Source organism: Zootoca vivipara, chromosome 13 (genome assembly GCF_963506605.1).
Source record: "Zootoca vivipara chromosome 13, rZooViv1.1, whole genome shotgun sequence".
In the NCBI taxonomy this organism is placed as follows: Eukaryota; Metazoa; Chordata; class Lepidosauria; order Squamata; family Lacertidae; genus Zootoca; species Zootoca vivipara.
Genome location: NC_083288.1, coordinates 46,321,454 through 46,339,574, shown reverse-complemented (window position 1 = coordinate 46,339,574; position 18,121 = coordinate 46,321,454). Strand labels below are relative to the sequence as shown.

The window sequence follows — 18,121 nt, the reverse complement described above, 5'->3', positions numbered from 1 at the left end:
ACTTTAATCAACGACAGCCTGTGTCGTTAAGACTTCAGATCAGAGTGTTGGCCATCCCAGCTAGTATTCAAGGCATGCCTTTGTAACTCTCTGGATGTTGAAAGTAAGACCGCAGAGTTTCCTTTTAGGAAGTGAATATGCAGACTCTGATTACCTTTCTAAAACCCAGGAAGCTGCTTTAGAAATGACACAGGAGAGCCTGCAGTTAAGGAGAAGCTTTGCTGCTAGGATGTTGTGGCTAATGGCGTTCCTGCTCCTATTACCCCAAAGCGCATGCAAAACAGGAACAGTGAAGTGCCCTGCAATTGATCCCTTCCCTATTCCACATGAGTGGTACCAGGCAGGTGGCCTCCTCATCGGTGGAATGACTTCCCAGACCATTTACACTTCTGATGAACTATTATTCCTGGAACACCCATCTCAGAAGCTGTTTGAGATTTCAGAGTATGGATTTTGTTCCTTCTGCTTCATCTGAGCTTAGACGGATAACTAATATGAGGTTCAGGTGAAAAACCCCCTGCCCCCCTCCAATGAAATAATAAATCAAGGATTTTCTGGGGCTCCACATATTAGTCCCTCCTTGTTATCATGACATCATTGAAATGCACGGTGAAATATGTTGGAAGGTGGTGTACACACCTATTGATGCACCCTTTCAGTGTTTAGGGCTGGTCTTCTCAACCAATTAAGGGGTTTGAATTAGTGCGAGGACATGGCGTTGGTGCGCTTTCAATAGCTTTTTCAGTCTTGTGCATGTTACTAAGATTACAATCGTTTCAGATTGTTGTTCTTCCATAACAGTAATTGTTATTTCTTTGCATAGTTGTATTTCTTTTTAAATAAGAGGAGTATGAGATTTGGGGTGATATTCAGTTTTGATTGTGCTTGGAGCTGACTCATTGACAGAAACGGGCTTAAGTGCATTAAAGCAATTTACTTCAGTGGGTATGACATGGAGTTGGTCAGAGTACACCTACTGAGATCAATGAGCCTGAGATAATTGTGTTCATTGTGAATTTAAGAATAGCTTACTGGATCAGCTTTTTGTTCTCACAGTAGCCAAGAAAATGCCTATGCAGGACCTGAGCGCAAAAACACTCTCCCCTCCCGTGGTTTCCAGCAGCTGGTCATAGAATCAGAGAATCATAGAGTTGGAAGAGACCACTAGGGCCATCCAGTCCAACCCCCTGCCAAGCAGGAAACACCATCAAAGCACTCCTGATATATGGCCGTCAAGCCTCCGCTTAAAGACCTCCAAAGAAGGAGACTCCACCACACCCCTTGGTAGCAAATTCCACTGCCGAACAGCTCTTACTGTCAGGAAGTTCTTCCTAATGTTTAGGTGGAATCTTCTTTCTTGTAGTTTGAATCCATTGCTCCGTGTCCGCGGACACAGTACTCCAGGTGAGGTCTGACCAGAGCAGAATACAGTGGTACTATTACCACCCTTTTTAAAGCCGAAACAAAATTTAAAAATTCTATATGTTGTGGCTAGATGCACCGAACTGTATATTGCTGTCTGTCTATGGTGCAGCAGTACACATTGTGATTCAGTGCCCAAAACTGAAAATTTGGGAGAAACGGTTTAAAAACCAGAAAGTGCACTCTCCATGTTTTCTGTATCTGTTGATTTCCCAACTAAGCAAAACTAATAAAGTGTACCATAAGCTTCCACAAACCTCCAAAGTGCACTTCTGATTTCTGTAGTGGCTAAAAGATGCTGCACAGCCTCTGAAAAAATATGTTTCAGTAGGTAGGTAGGTAAGTAGGTAGGTATTCAACAGAGGTATTTTAACATGGCCCTTCAATCGTGTTCCCAGGGTGGCTTAGAAGAAGAAATAAAACAACTAATATGTAACCAAAAATAACAGTATTAATAAAGAATAATCACAATAAACAGTAATAATAAACTAAAAGACTACAAGATCACAGAAGAAGAATTTAAAAATGAGTGAATTCCCTCTAAAGGGCTTGGGTAAATTTTTAAAAAAGGACTTTGTCTCCCACTGAAAATATAACACCATATGAATCTTTCTGAGGATTGAGAAATGTCTTTAAGTTGAAGCAGCTTTTCTCTGCTTTCCCCTCTCCTTTGCAAGGGCTCATGGGACAGCTTTTTCCCATGAGCCCATCACACAGGCAAGATATTGGGCAAAACCTTGCCCAGTATTTTGCTGTAATCTATGGGCAACAGCGACGCTGGGCAAAGGCGTCCTGTGCTTACTGGGCACAGAACAAGGCTTTTACAGAACTTAGAAACCATGGCATTAAATGTTGTATAAATTGTTGTGATAAACAAATGATAAGAAATTCATTCCTTTGAAGAGCTGTCCTCCTAAATAGTCATTTCACTTTATTGGCAGTTGGGTGATCAAGTTCTACCAGCATGCCCTAGCCTTGGCATACACCATCAACGAGATCAACAAGAACCCCAACATCCTGACCAATGTCACACTTGGATTCCACATCCTTGACAGCTACTCCAATCCAAGGATGACCTATCGTGCCACTCTGGACCTGCTCTTCAAATCGCACACATTTGTCGCCAACTACAAATGTGACACCCAGAAAAACCTCATGGCTGTCATTGGGGGGCTTGGCTTCGACACCTCTTTTCTCATGACAGAAAGTCTAGGTCTCTACAAGATTCCTCAGGTAGGATATGCAGAAGGGAGTGTGGAGACATCCACCGGCTACACTCTTCTCTTGTAATTATGAAAGTAAGTTGTTGTTCTTTGGTGTGTGTGCCCGCGTGTAGGCAATTAGGAGGGATATGAGATTCGGAATATCCGAAGAGGAGAGCTACATCAATTGCATTGGGGATGCCCAAATTCAGGGGGGGGGGAGAGAATGTGTGGGTCAGCAGTGGTTAGAATAAAATTCTGCATGGGCGAGGGGAAATTAAAAGACGAACATGGAGTACAAAGTTGTGCATTAGTAATACAGTGACTTTTCAACTTACTAGTTGCTTGCTAGATACAGAGTCTAAGTTTACTTGGTGTTGAAATGATGTTAATAATGACTACACCAATTCATATCAAATTAAGTCAATTTTTCAATAAATAAATTACTGGTTTTTAATCTGTTGTTGCTTAATTAAACTGCATTTGTCTACAGACATTAATAATTCAGCCTTGTAGCATGTGACTTTGTCGCACTCCGCATTGTAGCATATAATTATGCAATTTGTTAACAAATGGATTACCATTGTCAAATCTTTCATTGAAAGAATTGCATAATCAAAGAGCAGAAACAATAAGTCTGTTCATAATTCATAACTTATTGGCTGGAGCAACCCAGCCAGATTGCTGAGGTATAATTAATAAAAATAATTCTTCTACTACTTCTTCTGTTGTTTATTTTCCCAGGAATAGGTTTCCGTTTCTAAATACTGATTTATAACAAATAACAGTCCTGCTCAGAGTAGAACCAATGAAATTAATGTTCATGGATGCTTTAGTTGAGATTCCTGCATTGCAGGAGGTTGAACTAGATGATCCTTCGGGTACCTTCCAACTCTATATGATTCTATGAATAAACACAGTTGAATGCAAAGTTCCTGAAGGAAAATCCCAAAAATCCCAAAAAGATATATAATATACTGCATGCCAATAAATTGAGAAAAACCACCCAGAAGAGTTATTGACTCTAAATCTTTCCAAAGCTACAAAATCTTTCACCATATATTTGTTTTATAGTCATGCACATGGATGGCACCTAAGTTCTCTCTATTAAATGCGAATATTACTTTATAGCTCACCTATGGCTCATTTCCTCTAGAGGACAAACAGACGACACAGTTTCAATCATTTTACCGCATGGTCCCAAATGAAGCCCATCAGTACAGTGGAATTGTCCACTTGCTTCAACATTTCGGATGGACATGGGTAGGCCTATTTGCTGCAGATGATGATAGTGGAGAACAATTCTTACAGACCCTGGAAGCGTTGTTTTCCCAGCATGGAATCTGTTCAGCTTTCACACTAAGGCTTCCAGCGCAAGCCCACTGGGATGACCTTGTTGGAATTATGGATTTATTCTCAAATATTCATATATTTTTCAAAGATTATGGAACCAATGTCTGCATCATCAATGGAGAGTCCTTGACATTAGCATGGCTGAGAGCATGTATAACTATGCAAAACCCAGGAAATGTAGAGATGCTATCATTTACCAAAGTATGGATTATGACAACTCAGCTTGATTTCTTAGCAACAGGCATTCAAAGAAACTGGGGGTTCCAGCTCTTCCAAGGCGCCATTTCTTTCACCATTCACACAAAAGAGCTTCCAGAATTCGAGGAATTTCTTCAGAGCATAAAACCTCGATGGAACAAAGGAGATGGTTTCCTCAAGGATTTCTGGGCGCAAGCATTTGACTGTTCATTTCCAGATATAAACATGACAGTGCAAGACAATGAGACGTGTAGTGGAGATGAGAAACTAGATAGTCTTCCCAGGCAATTGTTTGAGATGGACATGACTGGCCACAGCTACAGTATCTATAATGCTGTCTATGCTGTTGCTCATGCTTTGCATGCCATTTACTCAACAAGATCTGAGCACAGAGCAACGGTGGGCAGCAGAAGATTTGATCTTCAAGATATCCAGCCCTGGCAGGTAATGGTTCTGCAATTAAGCATGCTTTTTACATAGTACTGTAAAAATGCTACAAGATGAATCTATAATCAATCATAGCAATACCTCAAGGACCGCCTGTCCCCATATAAAACAACCTGGACTCACCCTCTGAGGCCCTTCTTCATGTGCCTCCTCTACGTGAAGTTTGGAGGGTGGCAACACAAGAACAGGGCTTTTCTGCAGAGGCTCCTCATTTGTGGAATTCTCTCCCGAGAGAAATTTGTCTAGTACCTTCATTATATATCTTAAGGTGCTGAGTGAAAACATTCCTCTTAAACCAGGTCTTTGGCTGATTAATATTCTACAGCCTTTTAAACGTGCTGTTGTCTGTGAGTGTAAGGGGGACTCTCTACAGGGAGCCAGCCCCCATCATCCTAACATCCACCTCATCAAGTACAGAGAGCACCAGTGGTTCTGAAGCATCCAGAGGGGGAGGGAGAGACTCGGAGGGGGAGAGAAATCAGAGTGAGGAACAATGGGAAAGCTCGGAGGTGGAGGGATGCAGGCAGACACTTGGGGATACTGCAGAGCCAGGGAACCGACTGCTGAGGGAGGAAACTGAAAGGGCGTCGCTCCTTCCGGCGCCAGAAATGAGGAGAGCACCACAACGCAGGTCAAGGGGGCGGCTCTTTGGGGTGCCCAGACTACTTTGCTGGCGAAGGAACAGACGTACGCCATTGCCGGATTCTGATTTGGGATGAGAGGTCATGTTTTAAGCTGTCTCTACACTGTAAATAGATAGCACAACAAACTTCTTTGAAGACAAACTGGACTCAGGCGGAGTTACTCTAGAGTAGCCACGACGACCCTCTGACAGTGAGGGTACTGTTTTGTTGTTTTTGTTTTAACTATTTATATGCATTTTTATCTTGCATTTTTATCAGGTGATCTGCCCTAATATATTTTGATGAAAGGTGGTATGTAACTCTAATAAACAACAACAACAACAATTTATTTATAACTGGCATGAAATTGTGAGGTTGTTCATTGTCAAATTGTATTTGTCCTATAATTAGATTCTATCACTGCATAGATACATTTTCTCGGGCCACACCCACACATTTAAAGAACATTTAAAGAGCTGCTCCTTTACCTGAAGCAGAGATATCAGCAGGATAGAGGGCTCACCATAAATTTCCAAATATTTCCTGTGTGCTCAGAGCACTCAAGGCTGGCACTCAAATGGATAGTTAGCCTGGAAGTGGGGAATTGGATTTCTATAGACCAAATTGATCCCTGTTCACTGAATTTTAATGAGGGCTGATGTAGGAGAAAAGAGCTCCCTCCACTCAGGTTTCTGTAATACAGGACAGGTGAACTTCTTCCTCCACAATGAAATAATTTTATTTGTACTGATCAAGTTGACCCAATCACAGATTGTGGGAAAGACAAGCAGAAACTATATTCTTGAGATGATAAGAAGAGTGAATGGATATAACTGCTCTTTGCCTGAATTGGCTGCTGAAATTTCCAACGCCATATTTTCCACTACCCATGAGCACACTTTTAAGTTCAAAACAATGTATCCATCCCTTTCTTGTTTGTTTCAAAACCCTTTATTTCTTTTGCTTTTTCAATTAGCTCCATTTGATTCTTAAAAGCATTTCATTCAACAACTCGGCTGCAGAAATGATGTCCTTTAACGGAAACGAGGAAATGGGTGGTGGATTTGAAATAATGAACATGGTCATATTCCCAAACACATCCTTCCATAGAGTGAAAGTTGGAAGAATGGAGGATCTCAAAGCTCTTCAAGGAAATGGATTCACCCTTAATGAAGACATAATTGTGTGGCACAGAGGTTTCAACCAGGTGGAGATTTTAGAGTATCATTGGGAGTTACTCTCAGCACTAGATCATTAGTCTTCTACTGATGGGTCAGCTCATTAGTCATTCTCTAAACAAAGGTGGGTCACAACAGCAGCACTATGATGCTACAAAAGTATGGTAGGTATTAAGAATTGGGTGCCAGATTACATGCGTGGGGGAGAGGCGAGTCCTGGATCTGAAAAAGTTGAAAACTACTGCTCTAGATCAGGGGTGGCGAACTTCCAAGACACTACGATCTACTCACAGAGTTAAAAACTGGCAGTGATCTACCCCCTTTTGGGGGGTTCAGGTCAAAGTTGTTGAGGGTTTTTTTTAGGAAGGAAAGCCCTGTTTAGGGGAGTTCATGTAAAAGTTGTTGAACTTCTTTAGGGAAGAGGAAAGCGACATTGAGCTCTTTTTTAGGAAGGAAAGCCCTGTTTTGGGTGGTTCAGGTCATTTTAGGGGTGCAGGGCAAAGATGTTGAGCTTTTTTTTTAGGGAAACCAAAGTTTTTTAGCTTCTTTGGGGAGAGCCCACTGATCTACCGGTGATCTACCACAGACGTACAGTGATCTACCTGTTGGACATGCCTGCTCTAGATGAATCATTCAAGTGAGTTTGTATAAAATCAAGTTCAAGTGGTGAATATTTTTCTTCCTTTTTTGAAAGCCATCTTTTCAGTATATATTATAAATATTAAGCATGTATTTATTAAATATGGCAGAGCTCTGGATAAATCCACATAATATTTCCTCAGTGAGCACAATTTGACATTCTCTGTTTCTAGGCATATGGTAATTGCTTGTTGATCCGTAGCTCCATAGTTGAACAATGTAGGTCTATGTATTGTTTAATAGGGAAGCATAGCAGATCTGCCTTACTCAGCTATGCTGGTGTAAACCAACAATGGATGTATGGATGTATATGTGGCTTTACAGACAGAATGTGTACTTATAATCATCCAACCCGCTTTTCCTGGATAGGTGCGGCCTGTCTCTGTGTGCAATGAACATTGCCACCCTGGTCAACAGAAGAAAAAGAAGGAAGGGGGGGAATTTTGCTGTTATGATTGTGTTCCATGCCCAGAGGGGAAGATGTCAAAACAGAATGGTAGGTGATGTAGAAATCTATTTCCCCCCCCCCCCACACACACCCAGGATTAATTCAGATTTTGTGCCCTATGACCAGTGATAAATTGCCCACACCATGTATGTAACCACTTGGCCAAGCGGTCATACTGTTATGTAATGTAATTCATGACAGCACACCAAGCCTATAGAATATCACATGGCTGGGACAGGAAAATGGGTATTTTCTATCACTGACCAAGCACGGTGGAATGCCCTTGTGTCATATATATCCCTGCCCAAACTCACCACTTAGGAATAAGACAGTACTTTATTTGAAATCTCTTTTGCTTGGTAAATGTTCTCTATGCCTGCTTTGGTTCCCATTTGCCTTATAGGGTTCCCCAGTCTGGTTCAGGCACCATATAAACTGGGTGCTCCAGATGTTCTGGGACTACAATTCCCATCATCCCTGACCACTGGCCCTGTTAGCTAGGGATGATGGTAGTTGTAGTCCCAAAACATCTGGAAGGCTGAGTTTGGGGGTGCCTGATATAGACACTAATCTTTCTCCTTTATTGAAATATTTTTTATTGATTTTTACAAAATAAATTTCTTCCGAATCTTAGGACTTCCCTCCTCCCCTCCATGGCTCCTTTAAATGTCTAAATCAACTGCATATTATAGATATTCCACATCATGGTCCTCCAAGATATCCAAAGTCTTTTTAACGTTACAAGTTACTGAAAGCCTGCCAAAGAACTCAAATGATTACAGTGTTGTTTTAAATGCAATTATATTTGTCCCGTTCCCTATTGAAGCTTTGATCCTCCTGATTTCTGATTTTCCAATGCCGGGCAAGCAGCAATCTTGCAGCTGTAGTTGCATACATGAAAAGTCTTCTCAAATCTTTCGGTATACAGGTGAAACTCGGAAAATTAGAATATCGTCGAAAAGTGCATTTATTTCAGTAATGCAACTTAAAAGGTGAAACCAGTATATGAGATAGATGCATGACATGCAAAGCAAGATATGTCAAGCCTTTATTTGTTGTAATTGTAATTATTTGTCATTATGTGGGTCAATTATAAATGGAATGTAATTAATGAAATGTAATAGCGATGTTTATTTTTGTATTATTGTAACTATTTGTTTTATTACTGTGGAATTTCCAAAAGAAAGCATTTGTAAAAATTAAAAGAAAAATTAAAAATTAAAAAGTTGCATTACTGAAATAAATGCAGTTTCCGATGATATTCTAATTTTCCGAGTTTCACCTGTATCTGCACCTATAATTCCTAGGAGAAAGGCATCTGGTCTTTTAACAAATGATTTTAAAACATTTTAAAAAGATCATTATATATCATTTGCCAGAATACTTTTATCTTTTTACAATTCCACCACATATGATAAAAGGTGACCTCTTTTTCCTTACATTTCCAACATACATTTGAGTTTGTACTATACATTTTTGCTTACTTACTGGGTGTTAAGTACCAACGGTACATCATCTACATGTAATTTTCTTTCAGTGTATAAGATGCTGTAAATTTTAAGTCATCTTTTCATAGTTTTTCCCATGCTGCCAACAAGACACTAATATTTCTAGCTGACTTTCTAACAGCCTGGATAGCTTGGCAAATTATGAGATGTGGTTTGATTCAACAAATATCTGTTAATAACTATATGCTTGAAATATTTGTTTCAGTAACAATGTTTGCATATTTTATATGTCTTAACATGTGCCCATGCCTTTGGTCCTATTCCTAATCCTATCCTGCCTAACAACTCCTCAACTCTCACACGAGCTACACTTTAACTCTCCCTTGAGAACTCATTTCTCTATAACTGTCACACACATCTGTCACACTTCACCCTTAGCCAATCAGTTGGATAAAGAGACTATTAAATTCATTTTTATATGACCACCTACAGAAACATATGTGTTTCAGGCAAAGTAATGCTTCCCCAAATTACATGGATTGACACTGAAATTTAACCTTTTTCTATTTTTCAGATATGGTTGACTGCTTCAAATGCCCAGAAGATCAATATCCAAACAATTACAGAGATGGCTGTATCCTCAAATCTAGAAATTTCCTTTCTTATGAGGAACCTTTAGGGATCAGTTTAGCCTCAGTTGCCCTAGTCTTTTCCCTAATCACAGCTTTGGTACTAGGAACTTTTATTAAGCACAAAGATACTCCCATTGTCAAAGCCAACAACCGAGGCCTCACCTACATTCTCCTGGTCTCCCTCCTGCTCTGCTTCCTCTCTTCTTTGCTGTTCATCGGACAACCTGGGAAAGTGACCTGCCTTCTCCGTCAACCTACTTTTGGCATCATCTTCTCAGTGGCTGTTTCTTGTGTGTTGGCTAAAACCATCACGGTGGTTCTTGTTTTCTTAGCCACAAAGCCAGGCTCCAGGTTGATGAAGTGGGTGGGCAAAGGATTGGGTCAAGCCATTGTCCTTTCATGTTCCCTTATTCAAGCAAGTATTTGTATTGGGTGGCTGGGAACCTCTCCTCCGTTCCCTGATTTAGACATACACTCGGTAGCTGGAGAAATCATTGTGCAATGTAATGAAGGGTCAGCTGCCATGTTTTATTGCGTCCTGGGCTATATGGGCTTCTTGGCCATCGTCAGCTTCATTGTGGCCTTTCTAGCCCGCAAGTTACCAGATAGTTTTAATGAGGCCAAATTCATTACCTTCAGCATACTTGCATTTTGCAGTGTTTGGTTGTCCTTTGTTCCAACCTACCTGAGCTCAAGAGGTAAACAGATGGTTGCTGTGGAGATCTTCTCCATCTTGGCCTCCAGTGCTGGGTTACTGGGTTGCATATTTTCCCCTAAATACTACATCGTTGTGTTCAGGCCAGAGTTGAACAGCAGAGACCAACTAATTAGGACAAAGAATTAAATAATCTGCCTCCAATTAATTTAGCTAGTAGGGGTAAAGTTGTTATACAACAACACTTATTATAGATCATTTTTATATACATGTCTCCCCATCAAGTTTCTTTTGCTGCTCCATTTACCCATCAATCCATATTAACTACTGCCATATTTAGTTAACTATTAACACAGCAGAGTCCTATGACTGAAATTTAAATGTACAAATGAATGGTGTAATGTAGTGTTTTATGTTACAGGAACCATGTTTGCAATATATTATATGATATATAATATACTGCAATGCGCTCTATGTGGGGCTACCTTTGAAGGTGACCCAGGAAGTACAACTAATCCAGAATGCAGCAGCTAGGCTGGTTACTGGGAGTGGCTGACGAGACCACATAAGACCGGTCTTGAAAGTTCTACATTGGCTCCCAGTACGTTTCTGAGCACAATTCAAAGTGTTGGTGCTGACTTTTAAAGCCCTAAATGGCCTTGGTCCAGTATACCTGAAGGAGTGTCTCCACCCCCATCGTTCTGCCCGGACACTGAGGTCCAGCACCGGGGGCCTTCTGGTGGTTCCCTCGTTGCAAGAAGCCAAGCTGCAGGGAACCAGGCAGAGGGCCTTCTCGGTAGTGGCACTTGCCCTGTGGAACGCTCTCCCATCATATGTCAAAGAGAAAAACAGCTACCAGATTTTTAGAAGACATCTGAAGGCAGCCCTGTTTAGGGAGGCTTATAATGTTTAATAGATTATTTTATTTTTCTGTTGGAAGCCGCCCAGAGTGGCTGGGGAAACCCAGCCAGATGGGTGGGGTATAAATTATTATTATTATTATTATTATTATTATTATTATTATTATTATTATATGCTATCAAATTAAGGGATAGGATGCCCTTTACACCTGAAGGAACATCTTACAGTGGCTAATTAGGCACCTATGGGAGAGCTTGCAAACACCACTCCTGCCCTATCCAACAACTACGGTAGTACTTTTCCAACAACTAGTACATTACCAACAACTGCAGCCAATCAGAAGCTCTACTTTGGTTTCCAAACGTTTTGGAAGTAGAACGGACTTATGGAACGGATTCCATTCGATTTCCCAGGTACGACTGTATGCATATTGCCTAATCTTATCATCTGCGGATTGGTCCAATAATCTTTTAAAGTAATCCAAGTTGGTGATTAGCTCTGCCTCTTTTGGGTTTGAATCCCATAGCGGAACTATGTATTATTTGAATAAATACTTATACACAAGAGACAAACAGAATAAACTCCTGTCATTCTGTGCTGAAATAGTGCAAACACAATACTGCCTTCGCACCTTCACATTCTCTCATGGAGAAGATGCACTAATTTGGGATGGAATGACAAATTTCTTAAATTTCCCAGGGGCAGATTTTTTTCCCTTTCAAGTTATCAGCAAGGTTTTTTCCAAGTTTAATCATGTTACCCTCCCCCAACACAACAACAACAACAACAACAACCCTTATTTCACCACCTGTGACCCTTGGGGTGTTGCATACTCATTTCCAACATAGCCCAGCCAGCATAACCAATGGTCCATCAATGAGAATTGAATATATAGTTCAAGAATACCTGAAAGGCCACCCCTGCCTCAGGCCCCCACTTTCCTGTTGGTATTTGCTCAGTCTAGAAGTCATTCCTTGACCCACCATGGAGTAGAACTCGTAGGACTGGGGGTTGGAGAAGAACCAACGTGTTTGCTATTAAATCTCAGTGCTACAGCTATCATTATCTCACCCTGCAATTATCCAATTATTCGTCTTGTGAAACCTCCAGGGCTTTCTTTCAAGCACGAACATGCCGTCAATAAGCAAAAGTTGTCATAAATAAATATTTGTGCCTTTGGACGCCTGAAGCTGGCAGGGCTCTGTCAATTACATTGCTGACTTTCTGTGTGATTAGTTAAGGCTTCAAATCAGAGTGCTGGCCATCTCTGTGAGTATTTGTAACTCTCTGGATGTTGAAAGTAAGCCTGGGGAGTTTCCTTTCACGAAGCGAATATGCAGTTTGTTCAGCATGCTTAAGCCAGAATGTTGTTGTAGGCAAGGCATAGGAGAGTGTGAAATAAAAGCAAAAAATTGTTGCCATGATGTTGTGGCCAATGGTGCTCCTGTTTCTGTTGCCTGAAAACACATGCAAAATAGATATTGTGAAGTGCCCTGCAATTGATCCGTTCCCCATTCCACATGAGTGGTACCAGCCAGGTGGCCTCCTCATCGGTGGAATGACTTCCCAGATCATTTACTATTCTGATGAACTATTATTCCTGGAACACCCATCTCAGAAGCTGTTTGAGATTTCAGAGTATGCATTCTGTTCATTCTGTTTCATCTGAGTTTGGTCAAACAACTAATGAAGGATTTAGGTCCACAAACTGAAAGAATGTATCAGGGGCTAGCTCCCCCCCCCCATCATCAATGTACCATTGCCATGCATAATGAAACAAGTTGAAAGATGATGCACACATCTAAAGATACATCCTCTCAATGTTTAGGGTTGGCATTGAGGGGTTCAAATGGTGCATTCACAATCACTCTTCTATTTCTATTGCATTTGCAAACACTCAGACACAGACACAGACACAGACACACACTTCTCCCATGATCACAGTTATTTCTGCTTGGAAGGTTGGAGGGTTTTTTTGTTTGTTGTTTGTTTACTGAAGAAGTGTGTTTGGAATGAGCTATTTATGGTGATATGGTTTGTTAGTCATACTCAGAACAGACCTGTTGAAATTGGCAGAGATGTTAAATAAATTGATTTCAATGAGTCTAATTCTAAGTATGACTTAACTAGATATCACTTACATTAATTTTGCATCCAACTTCCATGTAATTAAATATATATTTATGCAATGCATATTTATGCATTGGTGTAATAATATTGAAGTGTTGGGGGTAGTGTCACAATTGAATTCAAAACTATGCAAATCCTCAATAGCTGAAAATGACCACAGTGCAGAAAATATACGTGAATACTCTTGAGCTGGCCATTAGATTTTCAAAAATAGGACAACCATGAAAACTTGTGTTAGGGTGGAACAAGTGTGTTTTAAAAATGTAAACGTGTGAAAAAATTGCAAACGTTTGTTTGTATTACTGATGGTCTGGTTCATATATGTTGTGCTGATCATCACAACATATATGTGATGCATGTAGTGCATGTCCTGCCGCTTGCTCGCTGCAGCCGCTGGGGAGCTCACAGCGTCCCCACCGTGGGCGGGAGGGCGCTGAGCTCTCCTTTTGGCTCGCGCTCCTCCTGCCTGTGGAGGGGACGCTGGGGGCTCCTCGGCAGGAGGGTGGCTCTTTCTTTGAATGGGTGGTTCTTTCTTTGTCAATGGAAGCCCTGGTAAAGGGCTACAAGAAAGAAGATTCCACCTAAACATTAGGAAGAACTTCCTGACAGTAAGAGCTGTTCGACAGTGGAATTTGCTGCCAAGGAGTGTGGTCTCCTTCTTTGGAGGTCTTTAAGCGGAGGCTTGACAGCCAGCTGTCAGGAATGCTTTGATGGTGTTTCCTGCTTCGCAGGGGGTTGGACTAGATGGCTCTTGTGGTCTCTTCCAACTCTATGATTCTATGATTCTACGAGGGATCAGATTATTGTCTCACGTATCTGTATACTTTTACTGAGCACTGTAAAGTGAAATCAACCCAGAGAGCAGCTGGGAGCAACAGAAGGTTTTTGCCAGGCTTCAGATTCACTTCCTTTCACTGTGCCTCTTGCACAGTAATACACAGCCGTGTCTCCAGCTTCCAGGTTGTTCATTTGCAAGTAGAGGAGGCTGTTTGAATTGTCCCTGGAGATGGTGAATCGTCCCTTCACTTTGTTTGAGTAGTTAATGGTAGATGAAGGTGCATTTATTTCTCCCAGCCATTCCAGGCCTTTCCCAGGAGCCTGTCTCACCCACTCCATCCAGAAGCTGCTAAAGGTGAACCCGGAGGCTTGACAGGACAGACGGAGGGACTCCCCAGGCCTTTTGGCATCTCCTCCAGACTCCACCAGCTGGACCGCTGATTGGACACCTAGAAAAAGAGGCATTTTAAGAGACCTGTGGCATGTTATTAACACCCAGAATATACCAGCTGCCTTTAATTAAAAGGATGGATTTACCTCCCAAAACTGCTGAAAAGAAAAGAAATCGAAGCATTTCCTCTGTCCAATGCTTTGAGATGGATGAGCAAAAAGTGGTCCCAAGTATGCAGGGGATAGGAGGGTGTTTGACTGCTTTAAAGAGGAAGACCTCTCTGAAGATTTACATACCCATCTGGATAAAAGAACCGACTGAGATTTCATGTGATCTCTAACTAGAAGGAAGTCTGGCGTTTGTAATACTTTGCTTCTTTGCTACGATATAAAATCAGCACGTCTTAACAAGAGTTTTATATGCCTCTCAGGATAAAAAAAATGCAACACAGACCATTGCAATTTCTCTCCCTTTTAGCATTCACAGTACAGATGGTGTTGAATGTCACAAACAATTTCTTAACAAGGTTGTGGAGAGAAATTCGTACAGAGTCCACAGAAAAGTATGAATTTCACATGAAAAGAAATATGTTAGCTCTCTCTTTCTCTCTCTCCAATATAAACGTGGACTTCTCATGAACCTTCCCAGAAACCTGTCCCAACGGGAGAGAACAGACCTATTACTGAGTCCTTCTGTCCACTCCTAGAAGGAAAGAAGGACAAGCAATGTTCTATATAGCTTCTTCACACATCACCTTCTACATGAATGATCACAGAAATGCAGAGTTGGAATATGTAGGGATCGAACCTGCAACCTTGGCATTATCAGAACCACACTCAAATCAACTGAGCTATCCACTGCTAGATGTAAGAGAATGTCAAATGATCACACCCCTGGTCCAATTCGCATATTCCGGATATATACTGCTTTTAATTTCCATTTTCATTATGTAGTCCATATAGATTCTGAAGGGAATCAACTCATTTTTCTACAGTTAATTGAGCCGAGGAAACAAAGAGAATTGTAATGAAATCCCCCAGGAAGCCAAAGTCTCCATACATTCTAGGTTCAGGTGGAAACGTCTGAGAAAATAACTACCTTCACAGATGAAACCACCAAGAGTACTTGGAGCAACATTTTATTTCAGTTATGGATGGTTTTGTGTTCCTCAGACCACACCTGCCCCCTAGTGAGAAAGAGGAGGAGAGAGTTTTGAGGCCTGGCTTTGTGGCAAGATATTTAATGTGCAAAATGACATTAATTCAAGATTTACATTGAAGTTGGGCAGGGGAAAGCGGCAACAAGATCAAAACAAAATGTCTGCCTATCTTCTTAGAGCTTCGAATATTCCTAGGAGAAATTTGTTATGTGGGGTATATCAAGTCACAAAGATGCATTTTTAAATTAACAGAGCAGAAGACTTCCCATTTATGTTCACAATATCAGGGGAAAATTCAGAGGCAGATCTTTTTCTTCAGGGGAGGGTGTTATAAATGTTTCATGCATTTTCCTGTGTGTGTGTGTGTGTGTGTGTGTGTGTGTGTGTGAGAGAGAGAGAGAGAGAGAGAGAGAGAGAGAGAGAGAGAGAGTTAAGGGATGCTTAATAGGGTTACGTCAGCGTAGATATTATTGAGCAAACTGGACCCATATTTTGACTCAGTTAAAGGCAGCTTCCTTTTTGTTCTTTATTCTGTTAGGTGCCTTCTTCTCAAATCAATTTTCCTAGAGGTCCATTGAGAGCTGCCAGGATAAAAAGATGCTTTTTCTCTTACTTTAGATTCCCTTACTTTCAGCTTATGCCTTGCACAGTAATGCAGAGCAGCATTCTCCAGTTTCAGGCTGTTCACTTTCAAATACAGTCATACCTCGGTTTAAGTACACCTCGGTTTGAGTATTTTCAGTTTAAGTACTCCGCAGACCTGTCTGGAATGGATTAATCCACTTTCCATTACTTTCAAGGGGGAAGTTCGCTTCAGGTTAAGTACGCTTCAGGTTAAGTGCGGACTTCCGGAACCAATTACACTCATACTTCGGGTTAAGTACGCTTCAGGTTGAATACTCCGCGGACCCGTCTGGAACAGATTAATCCATTTTCCATTACTTTCAATGGGAAATTGCACTTCAGGTTAAGTACGCTTCAGTTTAAGTACTCCACGGACCTTCTGGAATGGATTAATCCACTTTCCATTACTTTCAATGGGAAAGTTACAGGTAGGTAGCCGTGTTGGTCTGAGTCGAAGCAAAATAAAAAAATTCCTTCAGTAGCACCTTAAAGACCAACTAAGTTTATATTTTGGTATGAGCTTTCGTGTGCATGCACACTTCTTCAGATACTTTTTCAATGGGAAAGTGCGCTTCAGGTTAAGTACGCTTCAGGTTAAGTACAGACTTCCAGAACCAATTGTATTTGTAAATCGAGATAGCACTGTACACCAAGCTGACTGAATTATCCCCAGAGACAATGAAGCGTCTTTTCACTTTATCTGAGCAGTAAATGTAAGATGAGCTGTAAATATATCCGACTCATCCCAGGCCTTTTCCTGGAGCTTCTTTCACTCTGATAGCAGGTTTGTACCCCGCCTAGCTGGGGGTTCATTTATAGCAATTAACCCTAGAAACAGAGTGATCTACCCTTATCTGTGTTTCTCTTTTGTCCCACTGTCTCCAAGCATAAGGTTTGTATCTCAGTGCTCTTTTGTTTGTTTGTTTCAGAACCTTCCCTGTGGAAAGCTGCTCTTTGGTGTGCAATCAGAGGAAATGTCAATTCAGGTATTCTGCAGATTGCTGTGAACCATTCACAGTGGAATCAGGTGTTAAACATGGTAAATTCTTTATTTAATGTCTTCATCGACATCCGGTGTGGTGCATAAGTGCTTAGAATAGTGGCCTGTTGGTTTGGGGCGATTTTTATTTGAAGGGTTGAAAGTCGCTCATTAATGCCAGTAGGGACTTCTGACAAGAGCTTCACAAGATTGTTTTTGTTACAGGTAGGTAGCCGTTTTGGTCTGCTGTAGTCGAAACAAAATTTAAAAAATCCTTCCAGTAGCACCTTAGAGACCAACTAAGTTTGTCATTAATATGAGCTTTCATGTGCATGTACATACCAATGACAAACTTAGTTGGTCTCTAAGGTGCTACTGGAAGGATTTTTAAAATTTTGTTTCAATATCGTTTTTTGATAGCAAAGCATACACCATGTATTTGATGTTCTTGTTCAGGTAGACCTTTCCAGTAGAATGTGTAGCCTCCTTTTCCTTCCTTCAGTTGTCCCTCTCCTCCTCATTGAGTTTCTTGAAGCACTGCAATATCAGTGTTAAAATGTCACAACTCTCTTGCAATGATGGCAGTCCTGCGCTCGGGATGTGCATTATGTTATTCAACAAAGTCTGTATATTCCATGTTCCAAAGTTCAATTGTCCCTTATGACCGCTGGGTGGTGATCCAACTGGGTGCAGTAATCCATTCAGGGGAAAAAGGAGGCAGACTACATTTAGGACACCTTTTCTAGCCCCCTTCCCCTTTTTGGGGTGAGCAGAGTGGATCTTAAATAGGTCTGCTCAGTCATGGATACAGCTGTCAAGCTACTCAACTGCCTCATTCCTTGCGTCAGAATGACTGTGTCTGTATCCACCGCTCATGTGCTGGTTCATGACTAGGGGCTTCCAGATTTCATGGGCCTGCCCCCATTACCATTTCCCATTCGCCATTGGACTTTTT

The 18,121-nt window shown here is 41.2% G+C and overlaps 1 protein-coding gene and 1 gene segment (V, D, J or C); one reads left to right on the top strand and one right to left on the bottom strand.

Moving 5' to 3' along the window:
• Positions 1-364: 364 nt before the first annotated feature.
• LOC118095746 (vomeronasal type-2 receptor 26-like) lies at positions 365-10,434 on the top strand. The gene is made up of 7 exons (XM_060281363.1): positions 365-444; positions 2,364-2,655; positions 3,756-4,459; positions 4,556-4,619; positions 6,222-6,452; positions 7,432-7,558; positions 9,533-10,434. The coding sequence occupies exons 1-7, from the start codon at positions 365-367 to the stop codon at positions 10,432-10,434; spliced, it is 2,400 nt and encodes a 799-aa protein (XP_060137346.1).
• Positions 10,435-14,085: 3,651 nt separating this feature from the next.
• On the bottom strand, positions 14,086-14,656 carry LOC118095745 (immunoglobulin heavy variable 3-21-like). The segment is given in 2 exon segments: positions 14,086-14,462; positions 14,551-14,656. Coding segments are annotated over 2 exon segments (414 nt in total).
• Between the last annotated feature and the right edge of the window lie 3,465 nt (positions 14,657-18,121).